General features: G+C 39.3%; 1 protein-coding gene across 4 annotated transcripts; it reads right to left on the bottom strand.

Moving 5' to 3' along the window:
- Window positions 1-901: 901 nt before the first annotated feature.
- Window positions 902-21,078, bottom strand: LOC306767865 (estrogen-related receptor gamma-like). 4 transcript variants are annotated; one of them, XM_079256005.1, is made up of 8 exons: window positions 20,969-21,078; window positions 16,419-16,670; window positions 16,163-16,320; window positions 14,898-15,014; window positions 9,326-9,436; window positions 7,982-8,164; window positions 1,241-1,510; window positions 902-1,151 (listed from the first exon to the last, which is right to left on the bottom strand). In XM_079256005.1, the coding sequence occupies exons 1-8, from the start codon at window positions 21,022-21,024 to the stop codon at window positions 907-909; spliced, it is 1,392 nt and encodes a 463-aa protein (XP_079112131.1). In that variant the 5' UTR covers window positions 21,025-21,078; the 3' UTR covers window positions 902-906. The 4 variants fall into 4 exon arrangements, with proteins under 4 accessions (XP_079112131.1, XP_079112132.1, XP_079112134.1 ...); XM_079256006.1 differs by having other exon boundaries at window positions 9,320-9,436; window positions 16,425-16,670; XM_079256008.1 differs by having other exon boundaries at window positions 7,982-8,155; window positions 9,320-9,436; window positions 16,425-16,670.
- Between the last annotated feature and the right edge of the window lie 433 nt (window positions 21,079-21,511).

The raw sequence follows: 21,511 nt of genomic DNA, 5'->3' as shown, positions 1-21,511 counted from the left end.
TAGTTAAAAATCTTTTTTAAAAAATTATCATCCACTGCAGATGCTCATTAATACATAAAAAGAAACAAACAGAACCGAGCCACTTTTAAATAAATATTTCTTTGCATCATGTTGCATCATGACATTAAATACTCATTCCCTGAAATGGTTTCAATCAAGAGGCCAGTTATTATTGTACAGTATTCGTTCCCGATCACATCCTCGCTCCCCTTTCATCACATTGTGCATGAATGTAGTAAGTGGACAGATATATTTATGCAATACACAACTAGAGCAAGGAAGCAGGTCTATGTGAACATCTCACAGACCACATCATATTACTATAGACATTTTGCTGGTATTATTCAGTTATATAAGTCTTTAACTCTTTGGCAAGACTAAATCGGTTACCTCTTATAGGGACACATTTACCTTTTCTATACAAAAAGGACAAATTACACCAAATCATAAAAGTTAACTAAAATGCACTAGAATGCAGGTTTTACAGGCTTAGAAGAATAAAATAATCCACATGGATCTTCAAGTATCAGCTGGTCTTTGAAAGAAAAACAAAAAAACAAAAAAAAACTATGTTTGGCATGTAACTGTAAATATCTGTAGAAGGCGATTCTTCTTCTTTTTGTCCAGTTTCTTCATCCTTTAGATCAAGTCAGAACATTTATGCAGATTTGACTGTTTAAATTTCTTCCACTCCTGTTTAAACTTTCATAGGAAGAAGAAGAGCTGTGGCTCTAGAAATGTTCCAGCTGCTATATTCCCAGTGATTGCAAATTTGAGACTAAATCGTCTAATGCAAGTTGAAATGAACAAATGCACAGTCAAACCCCGCTGTTACCAGTCATCCTTCATTACCTGTCGTCATAACCTCTTGGGTCAGAAAAGATCTCATGTCTGTCTGTGTTCTGATCAGGCCTTGGCCTCTAGTAGTTCGAGGAATAGTTTGTGCATAGGCACCCGGCCATCCTGTTTGATGCTGCAGAAGTGCTGGACGGCACGAGCAGCCGTCTGACGGAGAAGCGGGAGGGTCATGATCATCTTGCCTGCTCGCCGAGTGTCTTCTGGGTGGTGCGCAGCTTCATAGTCCTGCAGAGCCCCATGAAGGACATCCTGGAGTCTCTGAACTGCCTCCAAGTCCTCAATTTGCATGGAGTCTATAAAAAAATGGAATTGAAAACTTAGGCCATGTTACTCACACAAAACATATTGAGGAGATCTAAGTCTAGAATAAAAAGCTTAATACCAGAGTTGGCAAGTGCAATAGCTTTGAGGACCACAAACTCCTCCCTCTCCAGCCCCATGCTTTTATATTTTTTCACCAGCTGCAGGATGGCGTTGTTGAGATCAAGCAGCCCAGCCAGTTTTGATTGCTCCTCATCCATGATGTAGTCCTCAGCGTAAACCAGCTTGTCCTCAAAAGCCAGAGAGCGAAACACCACTCGAAGGATCAAAATCTCCATCCAGCCACTCTGCAACAGGCTCATCTGGTCTGCTAGAGAAAGGGAGGGGAAGCCTGGAGAGAGGAGAAGATAGAAAGGCATAAAAGGAGGAATCCCACAAAGGAGTGAATTTATGCTTTATCTGATCAAGTTAAAATGGTCACTTTGGTTTGATGTATTACAGAGCACTTCCAGCTGAGCACTGGATGACGGGAGTAGTCACTAGTTGACAGTGAGGGAATGATGACTGATAGATTTTGGTTTTATTACAAGAATTAAAAAGGATGCAGAATTTCTAAAATGTTACTCATATGAGAGGAGAAAAGCACTGGTTTGTGTCTGCTCTTCCCAAGAAGGAAAATGGTTCACAAGTTTTAAAAAATGTTTTTGCAGTGACTGATGCATTCCTTCACATCCCCATCCCTCCCCCCCTCAAATTCTGGCATTTCCACAACTCCAGATATCCTTTAGATTCAGTTCAAGCATGTCTACTAGGGCTGTGAAGATACGCTTTTGTCCCGATTCAATTCAATTCTGATTTTTTGTGTGCAGATTTGATTTAAATTGCTATTCTCACAAATTCTTCAATATTGCTGATAGTTGTAGATTAAAAACAAAAAACAAAAAAAGGAAACTTTTGTTTGTAAGTCATTTTTCTTGATTTCAATTAGGAAAAAACAACACAGTAGCCAGACCATCATTCTGCTGCTATAATGCCAAAGAAGACAAGTAAAAAGATCAATTAAAACAAAATGAAAGACAAAAATTTTTATAATAGATTATTTCTATTTATTTGAAGAAAAAAAAAATCAATTTTTTGTTCAAAAATCGATTTTAAAATTGTGAAGCAAAAAAAATCCCAATTTTCAATTTTTCGATTTGATTTTCCCACCCCTGATATCTACCCAAACTGAAAAGATGGTCTTCTATATGTGGCAGAAATGACTTTTTAAACTGTGTTTTTAGACAAACTTATCTGCTTTTATTAATATTACCCCTTGTGCAGACTGTCTGACTTGGACTAAGCGGTTAAGAAAACGGATGGATGAAAAGTGCAGACTCTGCCTGCATCACAATGATTTCACCTCTGAAACGGCCACACATCAAAAGGCCACACATCAAATAAAGGACAGAAGGAATGAATTGGTGGTAAATTTAATTACTCTCTGTAGGACACACCTACTTTGATTGACAATTACACCCCACAGGAGTATGATTAAACCTGCTAACAGCCTCCGCATAAACCTCCATACACAAACCCACGCATGCGTTTACTGTAATTAAACGGGTGAATTTTACAGAACAAGGTGAGGCGGGGGAGGTGTTTGTATTTTTGACACCATCGGCGATTGTTATCAGGAGCCACTGCTCTTTACAATCACCGTGGCGACGCCACTGGCACCCATTTCCCCACTATCGCTCCATGATTGATTGGAAACGCTGTCAGTGCACAATTTCATTGGTCGATGGGGATCAGTATCCTGGCGCAGGGCCATCGATCAGGATCAGGAACCTGGGTGAGTCAGTGTCAAGCAATTTATTGATAGATTTTATGAACAAATGCATGTTGGACCTTCAATAAAGATAATGTTTGAAAAGAACAAAGAAAGAATCATGAAGGACAATTTTGTTTCCAGAAGCTTTTTGGTTTTAATCTGTTTTTTTTTTTTTATGTTTATGTAGAAGCATCACGGTTTATGGAACATCATGGCACAGTTGTGTCATCACATATCAGCATGCTTTGCTCTTGCCTTGTTCCTCACCATTTTGTTTGGGTTTCTAGGGGCTAACATTACATACTTTTTATTTATATACTATTTTATTTAGTGTTTAAGTTGCTGCCGTTTTTGTTATAGCTTGCTTTTTTTTTTTTTTTGGTCACACACCTTGTTGTATATTTAAGCATTTTGACAAATTACCATACAGCTGCATTACAGATGGTTACCCCCATGCTAAGAAAGCTCTTTCTCTGAAGTAGGAGCTAAAAAAAGACACTATAAAAGCAGTTCTATGAACTATGCTGGGAGGCATTTCCTGTGGTGTGGACACAAAAAACAGAAAGGGAATTGCCAATTGTTAGAAGAACAAATAAAAGGGTCCCTGCAGTTCAAAAGTACAGAAAGCACTGTTAAACTCAATATATTTCTTCTTCTCAAATGATTTTTTAGAATTTTTACTCCTATTACTACTTATTACACCCAAACATCATCCCATTATGTTAAAAACGATGCTCCACTTTTGCCTGACAAGTATGCAGAAACGCAGCCACATTTCATATCATGTCATCACAAAAGGTCACACCACGCCTTAAACACACATATTCAACAGCCAACTTCTATCACAGACTCAAAAAAGGCCAAAAACAAAGAGGGCAGTTGGTCTTTAGCCAGCTCATCTGCCAGTCTGGCCCTCAGACTTCAGCCCACATCACTGTCAATCTGCCTGATAAAAGCAGACACAGAGGAGGGGGGCAGGCAGGACAGTAGCCCCGTCACACTAACCTCCCCCTGGGAAAAGAACTCAGATGGCCTGGGACACTTTGCCCAGGACCCCGGTTCTCGCAGCAATGGGGGCTGCGTGTCCTGCCACTCATCCAGAGCTGATGTGACATGGCTATTACGCTGCTAGGAAGGGACAGACTTCTTGGTTTTTTTTTTCTTTTTTAAACATCCATTTCCTTTGTCCACATGACTTAAGTATCCTTTTCTTCATTTTCTGTCAGAGCTTCTCTAATCTAATCAATGTCTTGCCTAAAAATGATGTCATTGTCCACTTGTAACAGTTTGCATTTAGTTATCTATATTGTGATGGCTGTCATCTCATGTAAGCCATAATATTTCCTTTTCTCTTCACTGTATGTCCACGTGCCTCTGTCTCCGTTTCTGCCTGTGTCTTTTTAATGAAACTCAAAGGGTTTATAGGCTACAAAATGAAAAGATGTATGCATCTTTAGTTACATGTGATTAGAGTAAATTCACAACATTACTGCAGTGTTAAAAGTAAAGATGCTGAACAAATATGATCAAGGTACAAATCAACCTATACTAACCAGTAACTTCCAACACATTATGCAAATAGAATGAGATGAACTAGTTATACGCCAATTCCCACAGTTGTAAAGGTATAAGCAGTCAAGCTATTCGCAAGAGTAAAAGACAGCATCTACACTGTTTAAAATAAAACCAGCTGTTATTGATCAGCTGAACCTGAGTAAACCAGCAGCATGGACCTTGGTTTTTAGCTTTCCCTCAGCTTGTGTTGATCAAATTTGAGCATTGTCTGAGATATTTTTCTTTAACTAATTAAATTGCTTTTATTAGTCTTTGGTTAGGTTTAAGGTTAAAATGGACATGATGTCCTGTTTTTTGTTTTTGTAACTTCCAGCGATAATTTGGATAAGAAAAGGATGGATAAGGAAATTGATGTCTGCAAAAAACATAAAATGACAAAACCTATTTTAGTGACTGAAACAGATTAAACTGAACTGACTGAACTTTGGTCAAATTTATTTAATATCTCATATAAAAAATGTTGCTAGTTAAGCTAGTTAAGCTTTGTAAAAAGATAAGGAAAGTTGGCCCTCCACTATCTTTAGAAAATGACATCACTTTTATACACAATCAGTCGTGGTAAAATTCAAAGCTTCTAGTTTAATGGCTTCTCTTGAAACTGGGTTGCTTAACCATTTCCCACCTTTTCCAGCCTTTATGCTGAACAACACTAACTGTGCCAGCTTCAGGTTTGAATTTGATCAAATTCTCAGTGGAAATAAAATGATTAAGCACGTTTCCCTGAATACAGATATTTTTAATTCACATAAACACCAACAGAGACTCAAGAACACAAAGATGGCTAACATATACTGAGAATCAAGACAAAGACAGAGGAAGTCAGTGATGCCAACCATGATAGTGAGTGTTAAATAAATAGACTGGGAGTTAACAGTGTTTAATTATTGGACAAGTTCAATAATTAAACACGCTCATGTGGACAAAGCAGTATTAAAGGAATAAACTCAACAACCAGAAAAAGAGAGCAGATTCGAGAGGATTCTGTTAGAAACGGTCTTTCAACGTAACTTTGAGCCTTTCTACGTTTAAATAATCTGTTAACAGATTAAAATAAAGAGTTACTGGTTATTTCGTTTAGCTTTTCGCAATTATTTTCTTAAGCACAATTAATGCTATTGTAACAAAGTATTGGTAGCTTGGGGTATTGTCATTGCAAACATCTACAGAAGGAACAGAGGAAGACAACCACAGCCAGGGATTGTCAAGACTTCGTTCCAGTCTAGAACACCTTTTGTTTGCCACAACGCGCCTGATGCATTTTCTTGCTTTTCATGTATTTTTGGTGACATTTTAGGAGCTTGATTAAATGTGTTTGACATCTGGATAAAATCTTCCCCTTTTTCTCCCTCCGTCCCTCTCCCCTCAGGTGGGTATCTGCTGTGTGTACAGCCGCCTCACATCGCTGCTCTGCTCCCAAGCAAAAGCCTCCACTGGCAAAGGGCTACAAATATACACCCATCAGTCAGACTCCAATCTGTCTTGTGTGCTGACAGTAAAGAACCAAAAATGGGGTGGGGGGACAGACAGTAGCTGCCTGGAGGCTGTGGGTGGATATATGTGTGTGTGTGTGTGTGTGTGTGTGTATAGGGGGGGGGGGGGGGGGGGGGTGTCAACAGGGCTGGAGAGGGTTTATTTTACAACACAGAACTATGGAAGTGCTGATGAGGGATACCAGCACACATTAAACATTGCCTCATATCTTCTTTGTAGCAAGAAACACAGTGATGAATACAGTGGAGAACCAGAAACCCGCACAAACACCAGCTTTGTTTTGTAAGCATTTCAGGAGCCAAGACATCAACAAAAAAGTTCAAAAGAATGACAGGTGTCTCCTTGTGATGTTTTTAGTGTGGATAACACAGCTGATAGAGCAGGCACAGGAATAGAGGGATAAAAAAACAGATGGAAAGGAAATCAAGCAAAGCTGTTAAAAAAAAAAAAAAAAAAGATTTGCTTATCCCAGATGATTTTACTAATCAAGGTCCTACCAACTCATTCATTGCTGTAAAATGTTTAATGATGTAGAACATTCATGTAATCACTTTATATGGCTGCACCACACAGAAAAGTTTAGCTGGAGGATTTCTCCAGAATTATCCATGACAGATAAAGAGTCTGCTTGACCAGAATGATTTAGCAACATTTCTACGAGCGAATGCCCTCAGTTTTCACGTTGTCTGCTGAAAGTTTGCTGCTTCACTGGAACGCGAGAAACTTTATAATATACCATTTTTACATGTGTGAGTTCTAATTAAAATATTCATAGATTGATTCAGTTTCAACATATTGTATAACACCCGTATAATACTTTAAAGTAAATACAGGCGCAAGAGAGGTCTCCCTGTGGATTGGTGAAGAGGACTCGCATATTAAGCCAGATATCCAATGCATCAATAACATTATTATAGGACCCAATACAGACATTGTTATTCCAACTCCCAGTTTGAGGAAAAATGCAGACTTGACCATTTTTTAAAATATTAATCATAATAATGTTAATTCATGTCCAATTATTAGACTGGTCAAATTAAACAAGCTATATCGTCACCAGCTTTGACTAGGACATTAAGAGGAATTTTCAGTTTTTTTGCTAAGTATAATAAACTAAATCACTAAAATATGAAGCACAGAGAACAGATAGCAGATTAATCTTTTATAAAAACAAATCCCAGTCAACCTCTCTTTCATAAATTATAACATTTTCTGTCGCTCAAACGGTTTATTCAAAGTAGATACAGATACTGGAAAGCTTTGGTATTAAAAATCCCACTCTGGCATTTATAGAATCTAGTTTGCCTTTTTTTGTGTGTGATAATTCCAGATACACCCAAATCATAAGAAAATGCTTGTTTTATTTCTGAATTTAGCATAAATCTTGAAGGACAAGCATTCACCCTAATCACCACTGTATGTGATGGTATCAGACACAAGAACTGTTTAAGCATTTTAATTCTACATAGCTGTCAGAATGCACATTTCATCCTTTCATCCAAATAAATAATAATAAAAAAAGACCTCTAGACAACCTTTCTGTTACATTTGGAGAATTTCTGTAATCCAGTCCAATTCCCAGAAAACAAATTAAAACTTCAATGTGGCCACTGGTCATCTTGTTGTGGGAACACCCTTTGGTCAACAAGGGCATGGCATGCAATTTAGAGCATGTGTGCGCACACACACACACACACACACACACACACACACACACACACACACACACACACACACACACACACACACACACACACACACACACACACACAGAGGATGACTGACAGACAACACACAGCCAAGCCAACGTTTCCGTCCTTCTCTGGGCTGCCAGTGAGCATCTTGGCAACCACAAGTCAGAACAATCCCTCTTCTGATCTGATTAGGGACTTAGTGAACCTAATGTGTGTGTGTGTGTGTGTGGCAGCTTGTGTGAGTGAACGACTGAGTGGGTGAGACAGAGGGATTGAGCCTGAAACGTACCAGGGATGTGTTTGGCCCAGCCAATGTTGACCACCAGCTCTCTGTCAGCGAGGTCACACAGTGTGGTCAGGGCCTTGATGTCGCTCTCGGGTACCATGGGGTCTGGCATGGCAAAGATGGCCCCTGGCTCAGCGACAAGCAGCAGAGAAACCACCTTGTTCTCTACTGCACCACCTACAGAGACTAAAAGAGAGATTACCTTTCTTACAATCAATTCAGTCAGTTAATCTCAGAGACATCCTTTTAGTAAAGAACAGTACAAATGAGGAGGGGGGGGGGGGGGGGGGGGGGGGGGGGGGGGTGACAAAAACACAAAGCAGTAACAAAACACTCATATGTCATTCTAAACCATCTATTACCATACTGACAGAAGACACACTGCATAAACCAGTTGCTTCAAGGATCACAACAAGGTGCTGACTTCCATTGCAAACTCCCTACATGTGAAACTGACCAACATCTGCAAGACACACTGACACACCCTAAATCCCCAGGAACCCATCACTGCAAGCCATCAGGTCTGGAAAACCTACTGCCATCATTCTAGCAAAGGATGCCCCTTTCAGAAGATATCACCTGTACAGTCACCATTCTTGACTCATACCAATACAAAGGGGACATTCACACACTGGGCAGGTGGATTTATTTGTTTTAGCTAACTGATGTTTATACTAAAAGCCAAGAGCAGCTGTGCTTCAATTTTTTTTTTAAAAACCTCATTCCCCTTGTTATGTTGAGGAAACCAGATAGGTTATGTGCTCTCAAGATAATAGTTTAATTAACATTGAAAATAATAGATATATATATTTGCAAGTTTGGGAAAATCTTCACCAGGAAATGAACAGAAATGCTTGTATTTGTGCTAACCACTAATTTTCAGCTTTGCCTTGATCATCTTTTCAGCTCTAGAAGACAAAGCTTATTATCTTGTGATAACAGCATACATTTGGAGGTTATTGTGACAAAAAGGCAAAAAGCTTCTCAAGATGTTATTCCTCTGCTTTGCTAAAACATCATTTGCCAGAAAACATATATGCATGTAGTAAAAAAAAAAAAAAGGGTTCTAAATTATTAAAAAAATATTTATCTAGCCAGGGATCATTAATAAATGTGTCTGTTTTGGCTTGTGCCTCCTAAAAAATACTCAATGTTTCTATACTATTTCCTGTTTGGATTTTTGGGAATAAATTTCATGCAAGAAATTAAAAGACTTGATGAGTAACTGATACCAATACATTATCAAGTATGTTCCAAGGCACTTCCTAATATTATGCAGGGCAAAAGACATAGTTCAACTGTTGCAGACTTTCAGATAACAACACATATAGTGATTTGTACACTTACGTGTTTTTTTCTGTGGCAGGGCGTTCTGCGGGTGCAGGTATGGACTGTTCTCAGCGTCTATTCTCCTCTTATACTTTTGTCTGCCTCCTCGAACCCGATCCAGACGCACACCTGTGTAAACAAAACCCAAGACACTGATTAAGCTGATTCACAATGTGAATACAAACCCATAGGAGGTCTTTATATCAGCGAGCTGTCAAAAAATGCTGCATACTATAAAAATTATATAATGTCATTCTCAGTAATGCAAATACATCCCTAGTTTTGAATTTCCCCTCGGGGATGGAAAAAAGTATCTTTGATGTGATTGATTTTCCACCATGATGGAAAAACAGCATCACTATTGTGAGAATTTTGTGTTTTAGATCTTTATCAGGAGAATACACAGCATCTGATCGGGGTTTAGAGTATGATGCAGTGACGCATTTCTCATTAGTAAAACGTTTGACATTGACAAGACTTTCAAACAAGATGGTGATGAAAAAAAAGGCTCTACGCTAAACCCAGTAAACATAACAACATTGTACACTCATCAACACATATGTACTGTCAACTCCAAGGAGACGGAACAGGAAAAGCCTAATGCTGGCTGGGCAGCATGCATCCTGTAAGATGACACCCAACAACCTCAGAGAAGGCAGTGACAACTGCTCATCTTAACAAGCACTTGGGCAACCTTGACACCATGACAATAGGGATTCAAGAGTGTGTAGGTTCAAACTGGACGTTAGATTAGAAGAGACTGATGGCATTCATAGAAGGGAAACGCATACTAAATGTCAGCCAGCATCTGCTAAGAAAATCTTTTTTCCAGAGAGTGTGAATGTGACTCAGGACGCCTTCAGTAGTGGTGTTGGGTTTCTTGGCCAGCGCAGTGTAAATAGCCATAGTGGCCCTGAATAGATCTATAATGGCATCTGTAAGAGACAAGCCGAGGGTATTATTTCCCCTCTTGACACCTCTCAGTAATACTCCATCCCTTTGAGCCTACAGCCCATTTTTCTTCTTCTGACTTGTGCAGATATTTATGGAGTGCGTGCATCAATTTTAAGAATAAATAGCATGGTGCCTTCCTAATCGGGCATGGAAAATCTGCTGAAAGGTTTTATCAGTTTCATACCATGGTCTGTAAAGCCATGTCATCGTACTTTAAAAAGGTATGCTATTACTTGAATTTCATATATTCTGAGATAATCTCTGCTTTGCCCCGTTTACAGAACAAAATTAATGAGAAGAGCAGTTTGTGTGTAACAAACTGAGGCCTTTAAGACAGACTATATATAAATGTAAGTGATATTGACCAAGAGACACAGAATACCTGCTTATCTGCTAGCAGTACCATGTTTCCACAACAACTCAGAATGGTCAAACCAAAAACTGCTCTAAAGGAGACCTCTTAAATTTGAACCAGTTCAAAGGTTAGATAAAGGCTACATATTGTTTGCATTCTACTCCCTCATTACTTACATGTAACATCCTGCTCTTTTAAGCAAGACTTGTATGATTAAGATTACAAAATATCATAATGTGCAGATTAATTTTATTGAAACAGTATATTGGAGCATGGTGGACTGTTTGATCGGAAAACTAAATCAAAAAGTTTTAGTATGAATATCAACAGTGTAAACTTAATTTAAATGAAAATAAATAGGACGATAAAACTGGTTTAGAACAACCATCATCGCTTTAATAAATCCCAACTAGCCCAGCTTGTTTTCCACTGTAGAAAAAAAAATGTTGCTTTCAGGTTAAAGTTTAAAAAGTTGTCTTGATTTGCATGCAAATGATGTCCTATTTGCCACTTTTGATTTTAAGGTTGAATTTGTCTTGCACAAATAAACTGGAGTGTGTTCACATGTGGATATCAACATCAGAACTAAGTAACATTTCCCAGTGGAATGTGCTGACAACCAAAAGGCCAAGAATAGCTTTGGTGGATAACAAAACAGATACAAACACTTCCTCCTTGTTCTTCTGAACCGCCTGTGCACTACTCAGAGGCAGATTTATTTTTTTACCTCTTTCATCACTCAACTGTGTTGTTGGGGTCTGGATTTTCACATGAGAAGCTTTGCAAGTTCTAAGAATGAACACATCCTGCATCATGACGCTGATCTCCATCGATCTAGTTAAACCTGTTCTGAGACGGCGCCTCCCCAACTGACTTATTGCTGCCACTATGTGTTAACCAAAAACAATACCATGTTTCTCAGATATTATGACAAATATACATATGGCTGCTTTAACAAAGACCACATTGGCATTACGTTCTCAGTCGATGTCTTCTTTGAGACTGACCAAAGAATCTGGAACATTGGCAGCATGAAGTGTAAACACTTCCTGGATGTAATGCTTATTTCAGAGCGCAGATTAAGACATCATGATTAACACACCTGAGAACTGTAACATCGACACAAAGCAAAGACAGAACGGTGCTGAAATAAAGCATAGGTGCAACACTGACCATTTTTCTTACAAACTCAAACCATAAGATAAAAAAAACAATCTGCATAACACAATGTACTTTTAAAGTACTGTCCACAATGTGTTAGCATGCATCTCTTTACCGCCCTAAGAAGCAGCAGCAACTGTGGAAATGACCACTAAACAGGGCTTAATCAAATCCTGCCTGGGGTCTATATGTCTTTTAGCTGTGTATTTAATATGGCTCTGACTCTCCCCATTAAACCTCACAGCTCCCTCTGTCTCAGTTTATTGCAGCCTCTCTGGGGAAGAAGGGCGTTACAAGACACGATGAAGCGCGTTACGAGGGAGCTTACGACGGGAGTTACGAGGGGCAGTTCGCATTTCACGGAGGTCTAGGAATCCCACTAGGCATCTGGAGGAATTTACGAGGACGGAGGGAAAGCAAAGGGGGATGGATTTGGAGGGTGGCTGAGAGACAGACCAGGATGCTGCTGATGCTCCTACCCTAGTAAAAGCAGCTAATTTAGAGAAAAGGCACACACACACACACACACACACTCAGACAAGCAAGCAGAGCTGTGAGGACATGAATGTGATTGCTGACTGACATGTTTAAACACACTCAATTACACAAACACGTGTAAACATGTTATAATTCTGTGTATCCATAACTAACTATAGACATGCAGCGGTAGTGAGATGGTGTTGCTATGCATTCAAAGATGAGTGGGTGGCATTAAAAGATCATTCAAGTTTATTAAAACTCGGCAGTATTTTCATTGTTTTGGCCATCATATCCGTTGGATCTCATAAAATTGTACTAATAAAAGGATTTGCCGACAGATTTGACTTCACAAAATGTTTGACAGGTTGAATAAGCGGCAGCCAGACAATCACAGAATGTTTCCAATATTGAGTGTTACTGACAGTATAATAGTTTCTCAAAGCATAGGCTGCAAGGTGCACTTTACACTGCTCTATTGAAGTTTACAACCAAAAGTTTAGTCACAGTTTCAGATTAATAATCTGGTTAGTATACAATTTTCACATTTCCAGTAATCCCTCAACATGTCAAAGTTAATGTATCACTTGGCCATAAACTGAGTTGATGAGAGAGTCCAGAAGTTAATGTTACTTGCAAGAAAAACAATAGTCATGAAAAGCAAAACAAAATAAAACATAAAAAATAATTAAATGATGGCTGGAGACCTTAGCCAAATGTTTTGCCACGGTAACCAAAGTTAGGATATTTGTAAAATGACAAGGATTACAACTAATGTGGTTGCAACTTTGCTAAATTTTTAATTGAAAAAAACTAATGACCTTTTTCTTAAAACTAAAATCAAACAGCCAAAGGTCGAACAAATGTGCGGTAGCTGATACTTAAGTCCGCTTTTAGAGTTTGATCTTAAATGTCTTGACTTTCCTTCTCCTCTCACCAGGTATTAAAGTCTCCTCCAGAGATCAGAACTACAATTGTCCAAAATGAATCCAAAGAGTTAACAACTTCTAGCTAAGCATCACAACAATTCTTATGACTGTCTCGTTTTGAGTCATTCGGACTAGAACTTTATCTTCTTGGCTGGACAGTAACAACAGATCCAACCCCATAAACACAATTGTCTGCCCCAGACTGGCTGGCTGACTGTCCAGTGCTGTTGTCAACTGGCACAATGCGGCTTCAATTACATTAATTCCACCATTTAGGTGGCATGACCTCCACTGAATGAAGGTAAAGTATCTTAATAAACTAATTTCCTCAATAGACTGGCTGTCTTCCCAAACTCCTCCACAGGTGTAATTTTGAAAAACTAAAATGCATAACCATTACATTCACTATTATGCATCTCTTTTATCTGCTCTCCCCTCTTTATTATCTTGACACAGCAGGCAACAAGTGGCCAGTACAGTAGGAGGTGCCTAATGTTTTCCTCGCTGAGTCACTTCTAAATCTGGACAATAATATGTCACCAGGCAGCAGGCACACAGACTAAAGGAGCACCTGATCGCTGTAAACCAAACATCTTTGGCATGTGCATAATGCCATTTTAAACATTCAACAAGACGTGATGAAGTTTTCATATCAGAAAACTGAAATACAAAAATATGAAAATGAGAAACTCAATCAGCTCTACAATTATTTGATGTTCTAATTCTTCCAAGAAAAATCTGTGAACGAGTTCTGTGAAGTTCTGTGAGACATTTCCTAAAACTTCATCTCGCCAACTGTTGCATGCTGCCACAAACTAGCAGATGTCAAGAAACTATTTTGGAGGAACATAAGTGAAGCAAAAACTGACCCAGCAGCATATTTGCTAACTCTGCTATGCATTGTTCAAAACCCTGTTTATAATGCATATACAAATATAATGATATACAAATATCACAATAGTACAAGAGGCTTTACATTTAACTGTCAGAAGTTTCAGGTTTCACTTGAGTTCACATATAAGTTTGTTAAAGTACAGAGGTGGAAATGGGACAAGCTAATGTTGATGCACTGCTGATACACTTCTGAACTGGCAACCGGAGGTAATCACAGAGCTACAGTGGCACGTGAAAATGCACCACTCTTATCAACACCGTTCTCACTCATTTGATACCACATCTCAGGCTTGCTGTAGGTTGCTACACACTGATGCAGCACTGAGCCTCCTCCGTTTGTTTAGTCTGTGTGTTTCACTTAAAGGGGGCAGCAGAAGCTTACAGAGTATGTTCTCATTTTTTTTCTTCCTTTTTCATTAAAAAGGGCTTTTAAGAGATGCACGGCCTTCACTCATGTGTGGCAACATTAACTCAGCAGTGCTTTAAGCTCTCAGTCAGTCATAATAACGAAAGATTTACACTAAACCCAAGAAGATGTAAATGCAATTATGTAACGAGAGCGAAACTATAACAAAAAAAAAAAAAAACACTGCAAAATACTACCGTCAGCTATGCTGCAGTTTCCATTTACAAGTGGAAAAATAAAATTCTGCATGAAACTTACTATTTCCTGGAAAGCACAAAAGAGAAACAGTACTTATCTTCATATTGACAATGAAGGGATGGGATTTGAACTTCTGCCAGGTTTCCCAGCTGATCAATACCAGAAAAAGTAACGAAAACAAGGTTTTGACCAAAGTCTGACAGGGACCTAACTCACCTTCTCTCAGCATGCCAACTGCAAGACATTTCACATAACGACACGCTTGGCAAGATTTTCTCCTCCTTTTGGTGATTTCACATTCGTTGGATGCTGGGCAGCTGTATTCAATGTTACCTAGAGAGGAAGAGAGAGAGTGGAACGACAATGTAAGACTACCGTTTCCCACTTTTTGCTGGTGTAAAGATAAAATTCTCATTCATCTTTCATGTGCTTAACTTCTTTTTTTTTTTACCACAAATGTTACATTTAACAGAAATTCAAGTTATCCTGATTTAAGCCTGTATTGGCCAACCCTAAAATAGACTTAATCCAATATTTCCAGTAAAGCAATCTTGTAAAGTCTTTCATTGGATTGCCCCTTCCTTGTAAACTCTTTAACTCCACACCTACACTTTGTAATTTAGGGTTTTTGTCTTGAATTTTTGCTTTTATCATGACACTGACATTTAAAGTATTGGTTTTAAAAAAAAACTGATTTTAAGAATAAGGATTTAATTACTTGAGTGTATTCAAAACGTATTTTGAATGTGACTCACTTCATTTAAGATTTTTGTTAAAAAAAAACAACAAAAAAGTGGAACAAAAAGAAAAGAAATAAGTCCGGGTGGGAGAAAAAAAAAAAGTTTACTGTGATGTAAACTGGCATCTACTGGCCAAAAGGACAGGTTAAGCCTGATGGCTTTGTAGGCACTTCTAAGCTGCCTCCTCAATCAGAAACAGGAAGTATTTCATGATCGAGAAATCAGCTCTTCCTGTCTGATGTGAAAGCCACTCAACTCTGCCCTTTGGCCCATTTACAGCAGCCAACTTCTATAGGCTTTAAAGAGAAACCCACCAGGTCCTCAACCTGGGCCAGAGGTCAACACAATCACTTTAAAACACCTCCGTTGAATGCGGTCGTCTTTTAAAGGGAAGAAGTCAAAGCAAACACATCCAACAAAAGACATTCTAGCAGTCTGTCACTTAATAACACACACTCCTACATGTTGACTGTATAAACAATGCGTTTCATATCAGCCGTTTGCAAACAGATCTTTATTTAAAGCCTTTCTTGAGTTTTGAAAGCAGGAGGCGGAAGCTATGAACTATCCGATCAGGGCTTGTTTATACAAAAACAGACGCTTGGGGTGCAACTCCATCTGCACAATGTTGCTTGTAAAACAGGTTTATACGATGCAGGAATTCATTATCAGTCATGCATAATAAACTATAAACCAAGCATCTTCCTGTTCATGAACTTTTCTGTGTTTTGTCTTACGTACCCTGAATGGTCCTTTTAAAGAAAGCTTTGCAGGCCTCACAAGAGGCCACACCATAGTGATACCCCGAAGCCACATCACCACACACCAGACACAATCGTTTGGCCACTGAGCCCAGCATAAATTCACACTTCACTTGGCTTTCTTCCTCCTCAAACCTCCTGGATGGAAGTAAGAAAGAACATGCAGAGTATTGTTAGCGTCATTGGTCACTTTATATGAGACAAAGTAAGAAAATGCAGCAAGATGTGTTTTATACATCAACCTGTTGGTCCCCCCATTGTTGACCAGTGCTGCTGCGTGTCCATGGAGACTTGGCGAGTCCAGCCCGTTACTATGATGAAGACCCTTGGTGAGAGGACCATAGCTGGAGTTTGTGTCTGAAGAAGAGCTTCCCGGACTTGGCTGAGCTGGGCTGACATCACCCTGAGAGCTGGGTCTGAAGGGCTCACGCTTTATTAAAGAGGGACAGGTGGGGTCCAAGCCCCTCAGTGACATCCTGCCCAGATGTCTGCAGGAGAAAGAAGCGACAAGGAAAATGAGGAGATTCGTGTCGTAATGATGGAGCGAGCCATCTATAGAATGAGTGTCCTTGGCAAGATCTTTAATAATGTATTTAATTGACACTGAAGTCTATTGGCTCTTTGCTTTTATGAGTTTATAAATCAGGCATCATTTCAGCATTTAGTCATCTTGTTATAAGCAGCCTAAATGACAGTTTATGGGGTCATATCATTTCATTCTACAATACAAAGCAACAAAGACTCACTGATGAATGCATCCCCTCCATGTCCACACACCCCCATTTGTCCATCAAACCATCATCCTCAGTGTTGTCTAGAACAGCCGTTTGAGATCTTCCACATATGCAAAGCTGCTGTCCATTACACTACTTAGTTTTCAAAGGAGGTGATTGCTTAAGCAAACATAGGGAAATACCCTAAGCGGTGATCAACACCATTAACTTGCTTTTCCTATGTCTTTTTTAAAAATTATTTTTACCTTTTTTTTTCTTCTCTTTCTGCTCAGTTATTCATCACACTCGGCCAAACATTTCTCAGTTGACTACTATGTACTGCTCACAAAGATGTGTTTGAGATATAGATGAAATTTTAAATGAAGTTTCTCAAAAATACTGATGCAACTTTATATTTTATTAAGGTTAAAATTGAATATGGAGTCAAAGTGCAATGAGGATAAAAAACTAAGCTAAACCTTTGTGGGGTTTTTCTTTTTAATGGACTTTTCGCATCCAGATTCTTTTGGAAACGGGTTTCATTTCTATAACTTCAATGAGAAACTATGGAGGTAATGTAGGTTTGCGTGTTGACGCTTGTGTCACGGCTCTGTTATTAGATACAGAAGTGACCACAGCAGACTCCCTGTCCCCATGCTGAGGAGAAAAAAAAACATGTGAAACCAGCTGAAGTGTACAGTAGGCTCTAGGCATGTGAACTGCTCTTACACACAACCACTAACATCCTGAAAACGCACATACACCCATTGTGGTGTCAGACTTTCGCACGTGGATATAGAAATAAGAAGCCTGTCTCCTACTTCCCATTCCTGTGTTTAGGAACATGCTACACTTCCCTGCACACAGACTAACAGAGACATTTTAAAGCATGTGTCCTCATAAACACCTTAACACATACTTACATGCAACTGTGTGACGCCAGGACAACTTAAGATAAAAAAAAAAAAAAGTCTCTGCTGTTTCCCAGTGTGTTACAAGCTTCCATTTGCAAACAAATTAATAATAATATCCGCCCAGCTGTGATACCCCCCACCCACTCACGGTCCAGTGATACGGATGCCCAACTTGGTTTGTTTCCTGCCATGTAAATCAGTCTGCCCATCATAACTTATTTGGTAGGCAAAAACTTTGGCTTGGTTTAACCACCCACTGAGTAAACTATGGCCATGCGCTGCTGACCCCTCTACATAGCCACAAAGATGAACAGAGAGATGCACAGTAAGAAACTCGTAAGAGAGGAAACATCTCATTAGGAAAACCAAACAACTGCTTTGTGATTTCTACTGTGCCCAGAACCAGTCTTCAGATTTCTTATTCAATGCTCAGAAACATTAGAAACCCAATAAAGACCCAATTTGTGTTCCTTTATGTACCTTTAGCTCTGCTCAGATCTGTTTTTCTATTGAGCAGCATGCAGCAGTTTCATCTCTGCATTTTAAACAGATTTTTGTGATCCAAAATTGAAGTGTAAAACTGCCAGCCATAAAATCAAACCAGTTGGCTTACAAAAAGCTAAAACAAGGACAATAGAGAGATAGACAGAGAGATGGAGACAGAGATAGAGAGATTAGATAGATTAGATTTATATATCCAAGTTCCAGTTAAAGAATCTCATCCAATTTCCTTCGTTAGTCCTCCCCTTCATCTGTAACCCCTCAAATATATATATAAATTTTAAAAAAAAAAAAATCAACCTTATGACACACCAGTAACCTCACTGGCTATCCATCACAGGTGTCCATATTGCTTTGTCATGTCCTTGACAGGTAAAGAGTGAGATATACTTTGTCTCTCCTGCTGAAATAAATCACAGGGAGGAGGGGTTGAATGCTTTGATAATGAAATGGCAATAGAGTACAGTGAGATGGGAAGTGCTATTGTATAACCTTGTATAAAAGCACATCAACAGACTCTACAGTCCAGCACTGGACGAATAAATCAGTGTGTGACAAAGGGGGGGGGGGGGGGGGGGTAAAAACAGAGTGAGACAGAGCCAGCATGAAAAAACTGGGGAGGGACAGAAAGAAAGGGGCAGGCCTGTGGCTCATTAACCCAGGAGCTGTGGGGGTACAGAGTCATAATGAAAACAATGACCCAAGGGATGAAGAGGGGGGAAGAAATATAGAAAAAGGTGGGTAAGTGATTAAAGTGTGTGGAAAAACTGGAGGAAAAAGACACTCAAAGGTCCAACTTTCATGAAGTAAAAAAATACACCAACAAAAGAGTCAGTAATACCACAAAAATCCTAAATATTTCTCAGCCCTTGTTGTCTTAAATCAGAACCACAACTCTATAGTGGGGTGATTTAAGTCTAGAGGATCTTGACTGGTGTTCCCTTTTTCTTTTTAGTGCTTTCTTCCCTTCCTTCCCTTTCTCCTAATGAGGGAAAGTTGAGCAGGAATCAGTGACACTCTCAGCCAGGCTTAAGAACCTTAGACAGGCTTTGCATGAATCTGGAAGATGAGGTGCTTGAGGTTGGAGCTTGGACCTGCAGGCTCTGGAGACTTGGACCTGCAGGCTCTGGAGACTTGGATGGCGTGCCACACAGGGGATCATCTGCAGCCACCATCTCCCTCTCTACAGTTCTTTATCTGCCTGCTTGTGTCACAAGCAATCAACCAACCTGTGTGTCCACATGTCTCATGTCTCCCTCTCTCTGTCTCCTAATTGTCTTTATCTTTCGCTGCTGAGCAAGGTTAATTTCAACCCCGATATGCTCGATGAGATGTGTTCTCAGCGCAGACTGATTATGCCACAGCTGATAAAGGTGCAACACTGATGATAATGAACTTTTTTTTTTTGCTCCCTATTTTTTATGATTATAGCAAAGACAGGCAATCAAAAAGAACGTCTAGAAGTAATCAGACAGCTTCTTTGTAAATCTTTTTTCCCCAAAGTTTCACATTGTGTCAATGCTGGGAGGATTTTCACCAGCTTTGGATGGCCAGTTTACCCACTTAATGTATTACTTATTACATAATTAATAGCTGAAATATAACAGCAGACTTAGCACGCTTGATAAAATTAAAAATTTTCCAAGGGAAAAAATAGATATTTGTGTAAAAAAAAAAAAAAAAAAGTGGATTTACAGCATTATGATGTAATGTATTAATTTTGTTTTCTAATGAAACACAGTTTTTTTTTTTCATTCATTTGATTCCCTCATAGTGGTGTAGGCCTTTTAAAACACAACACCACAAGGATTTATCAAGTTTTAATTGTGAGCAGTGATGAAGGAGCATCAGAAATAATTTTCACTCTTACATTGACTACCACAGTGCCCTAACCTGAACACAACTGGGATCTTGGGATGTGCTGGAGGACTGAAACAAACAAAAAACATCGCAACTGTGGTTGGAAATAAATGCTGACAATGCCAAACTGTACTGAAATGATACAATGGCAAAGGTGTGATATTATCAACCACTTCAATAATTTTTCCCATCATTGGGCTAAACACAAAAATTATATAAAGTTAGGAAACTTAATTTTATTATAAGATTTTTGTTAGAAAAATGTGTTAAATGGAAATAGAACTAAACACCTTGATGTGAGTTTTAGATCAGTGTTTTTCAATCATGGTTCTTCGGAACCACTGGCCTGCATGTTTTACAGGTAACCTCAATTTAACACACCTGGATTAAATGAATGACTAGTCAAAGTCCTATTAAAGAACTCTATGAGAAAGTTCATAAAGTGGATCACGTGTTTTAGAGTAAGAACACATCTAAAACATTGTAGTGGGCATCCTCAGGTAGTCCTAAAGACAGACTGAAAAGAGTTTTAAAAATAATAATAAAAAATTACAAATATGAACAGATTCTGCAGAAAGGAAGTCATTTCGTCTTAAATGTAGGTGATTGTGGGAATGAATATAGCTGCACTGCATATTTATTCATTTACTTAAGCAGTGCATTGGGATCTGACGTTTTAACTAAATTAATCTGGCAGCTGTTCACATCAGAAAACGCAACATTTTGCTCCATGACTGCTTCACCTGAAGACAACAAACATGAAGTTTTGGCAGGGCGGCTGTTTTCTCGGATACTTACTCTGCGTCAGAGTGATAGCTGAAACACTCTGGGAGGTAGAGGTCGACTAAATCCATGCGCGAGGCGTCACCATAACCCGAAGAGTTGAAAATGTCTGCTTGTTTCCGTCCGCCTCTTTATTCAGCTGACAGCTGTATTTTGTCCTCGCTTCTCACTGCGGTCTCACTTTATTCCGCTTCCACACTTTCTGTGTCCAGCTACTTCCCTCTCCTCTACTGTATCACTCAGCTCCGCTCACTGCCCCCCGCGTGGGTCTTCCTGTCACTCACACTTTTCACCAAGAGCCCCCGGCTGCCTTTGAAGTCCGCACTGTTGTGACTACAAGCTGCGTGTGACAGGGGTCTCCGAGCGAGGCAGCCAGCAAGACCATTTGAATGGCCTTCCCCCACCGCACCACGTTGAGCTGAAAGCTGATTGGGTACCCACTGATCCAATCAGAGGCAGAGCCGCTAGGGCAGGTGGATATAATAATAAAGGATGTGGGGCGTGTTGCAGGTTTTACCCCCCTAACAAAAAGTTAAGTAAGAGGCTATGGATTTGAGT

The sequence above is a fragment of the Telmatherina bonti genome, assembly GCF_933228915.1.
Source record: "Telmatherina bonti genome assembly, chromosome: 16".
Taxonomy (NCBI): domain Eukaryota; kingdom Metazoa; phylum Chordata; class Actinopteri; order Atheriniformes; family Telmatherinidae; genus Telmatherina; species Telmatherina bonti.
The sequence above is the reverse complement of the archived record's forward strand: the minus strand, read 5'-3'. Positions and strand labels throughout refer to the sequence as shown.

Coding starts and splice junctions, on each gene's coding strand:
- LOC306767865 (XM_079256005.1), bottom strand. CDS start 21,024: ATGGATTTAGTCGACCTCTACCTCCCAGAGTGTTTCAGCTATCACTCT. Junction 16,671..20,968: donor AGCTATCACTCTGACGCAGA/GTAAGTATCCGA, acceptor TTTCTCCTGCAG/ACATCTGGGCAGGATGTCAC. Junction 8,165..9,325: donor CCTGCCACAGAAAAAAACAC/GTAAGTGTACAA, acceptor TCTCTCTTTTAG/TCTCTGTAGGTGGTGCAGTA.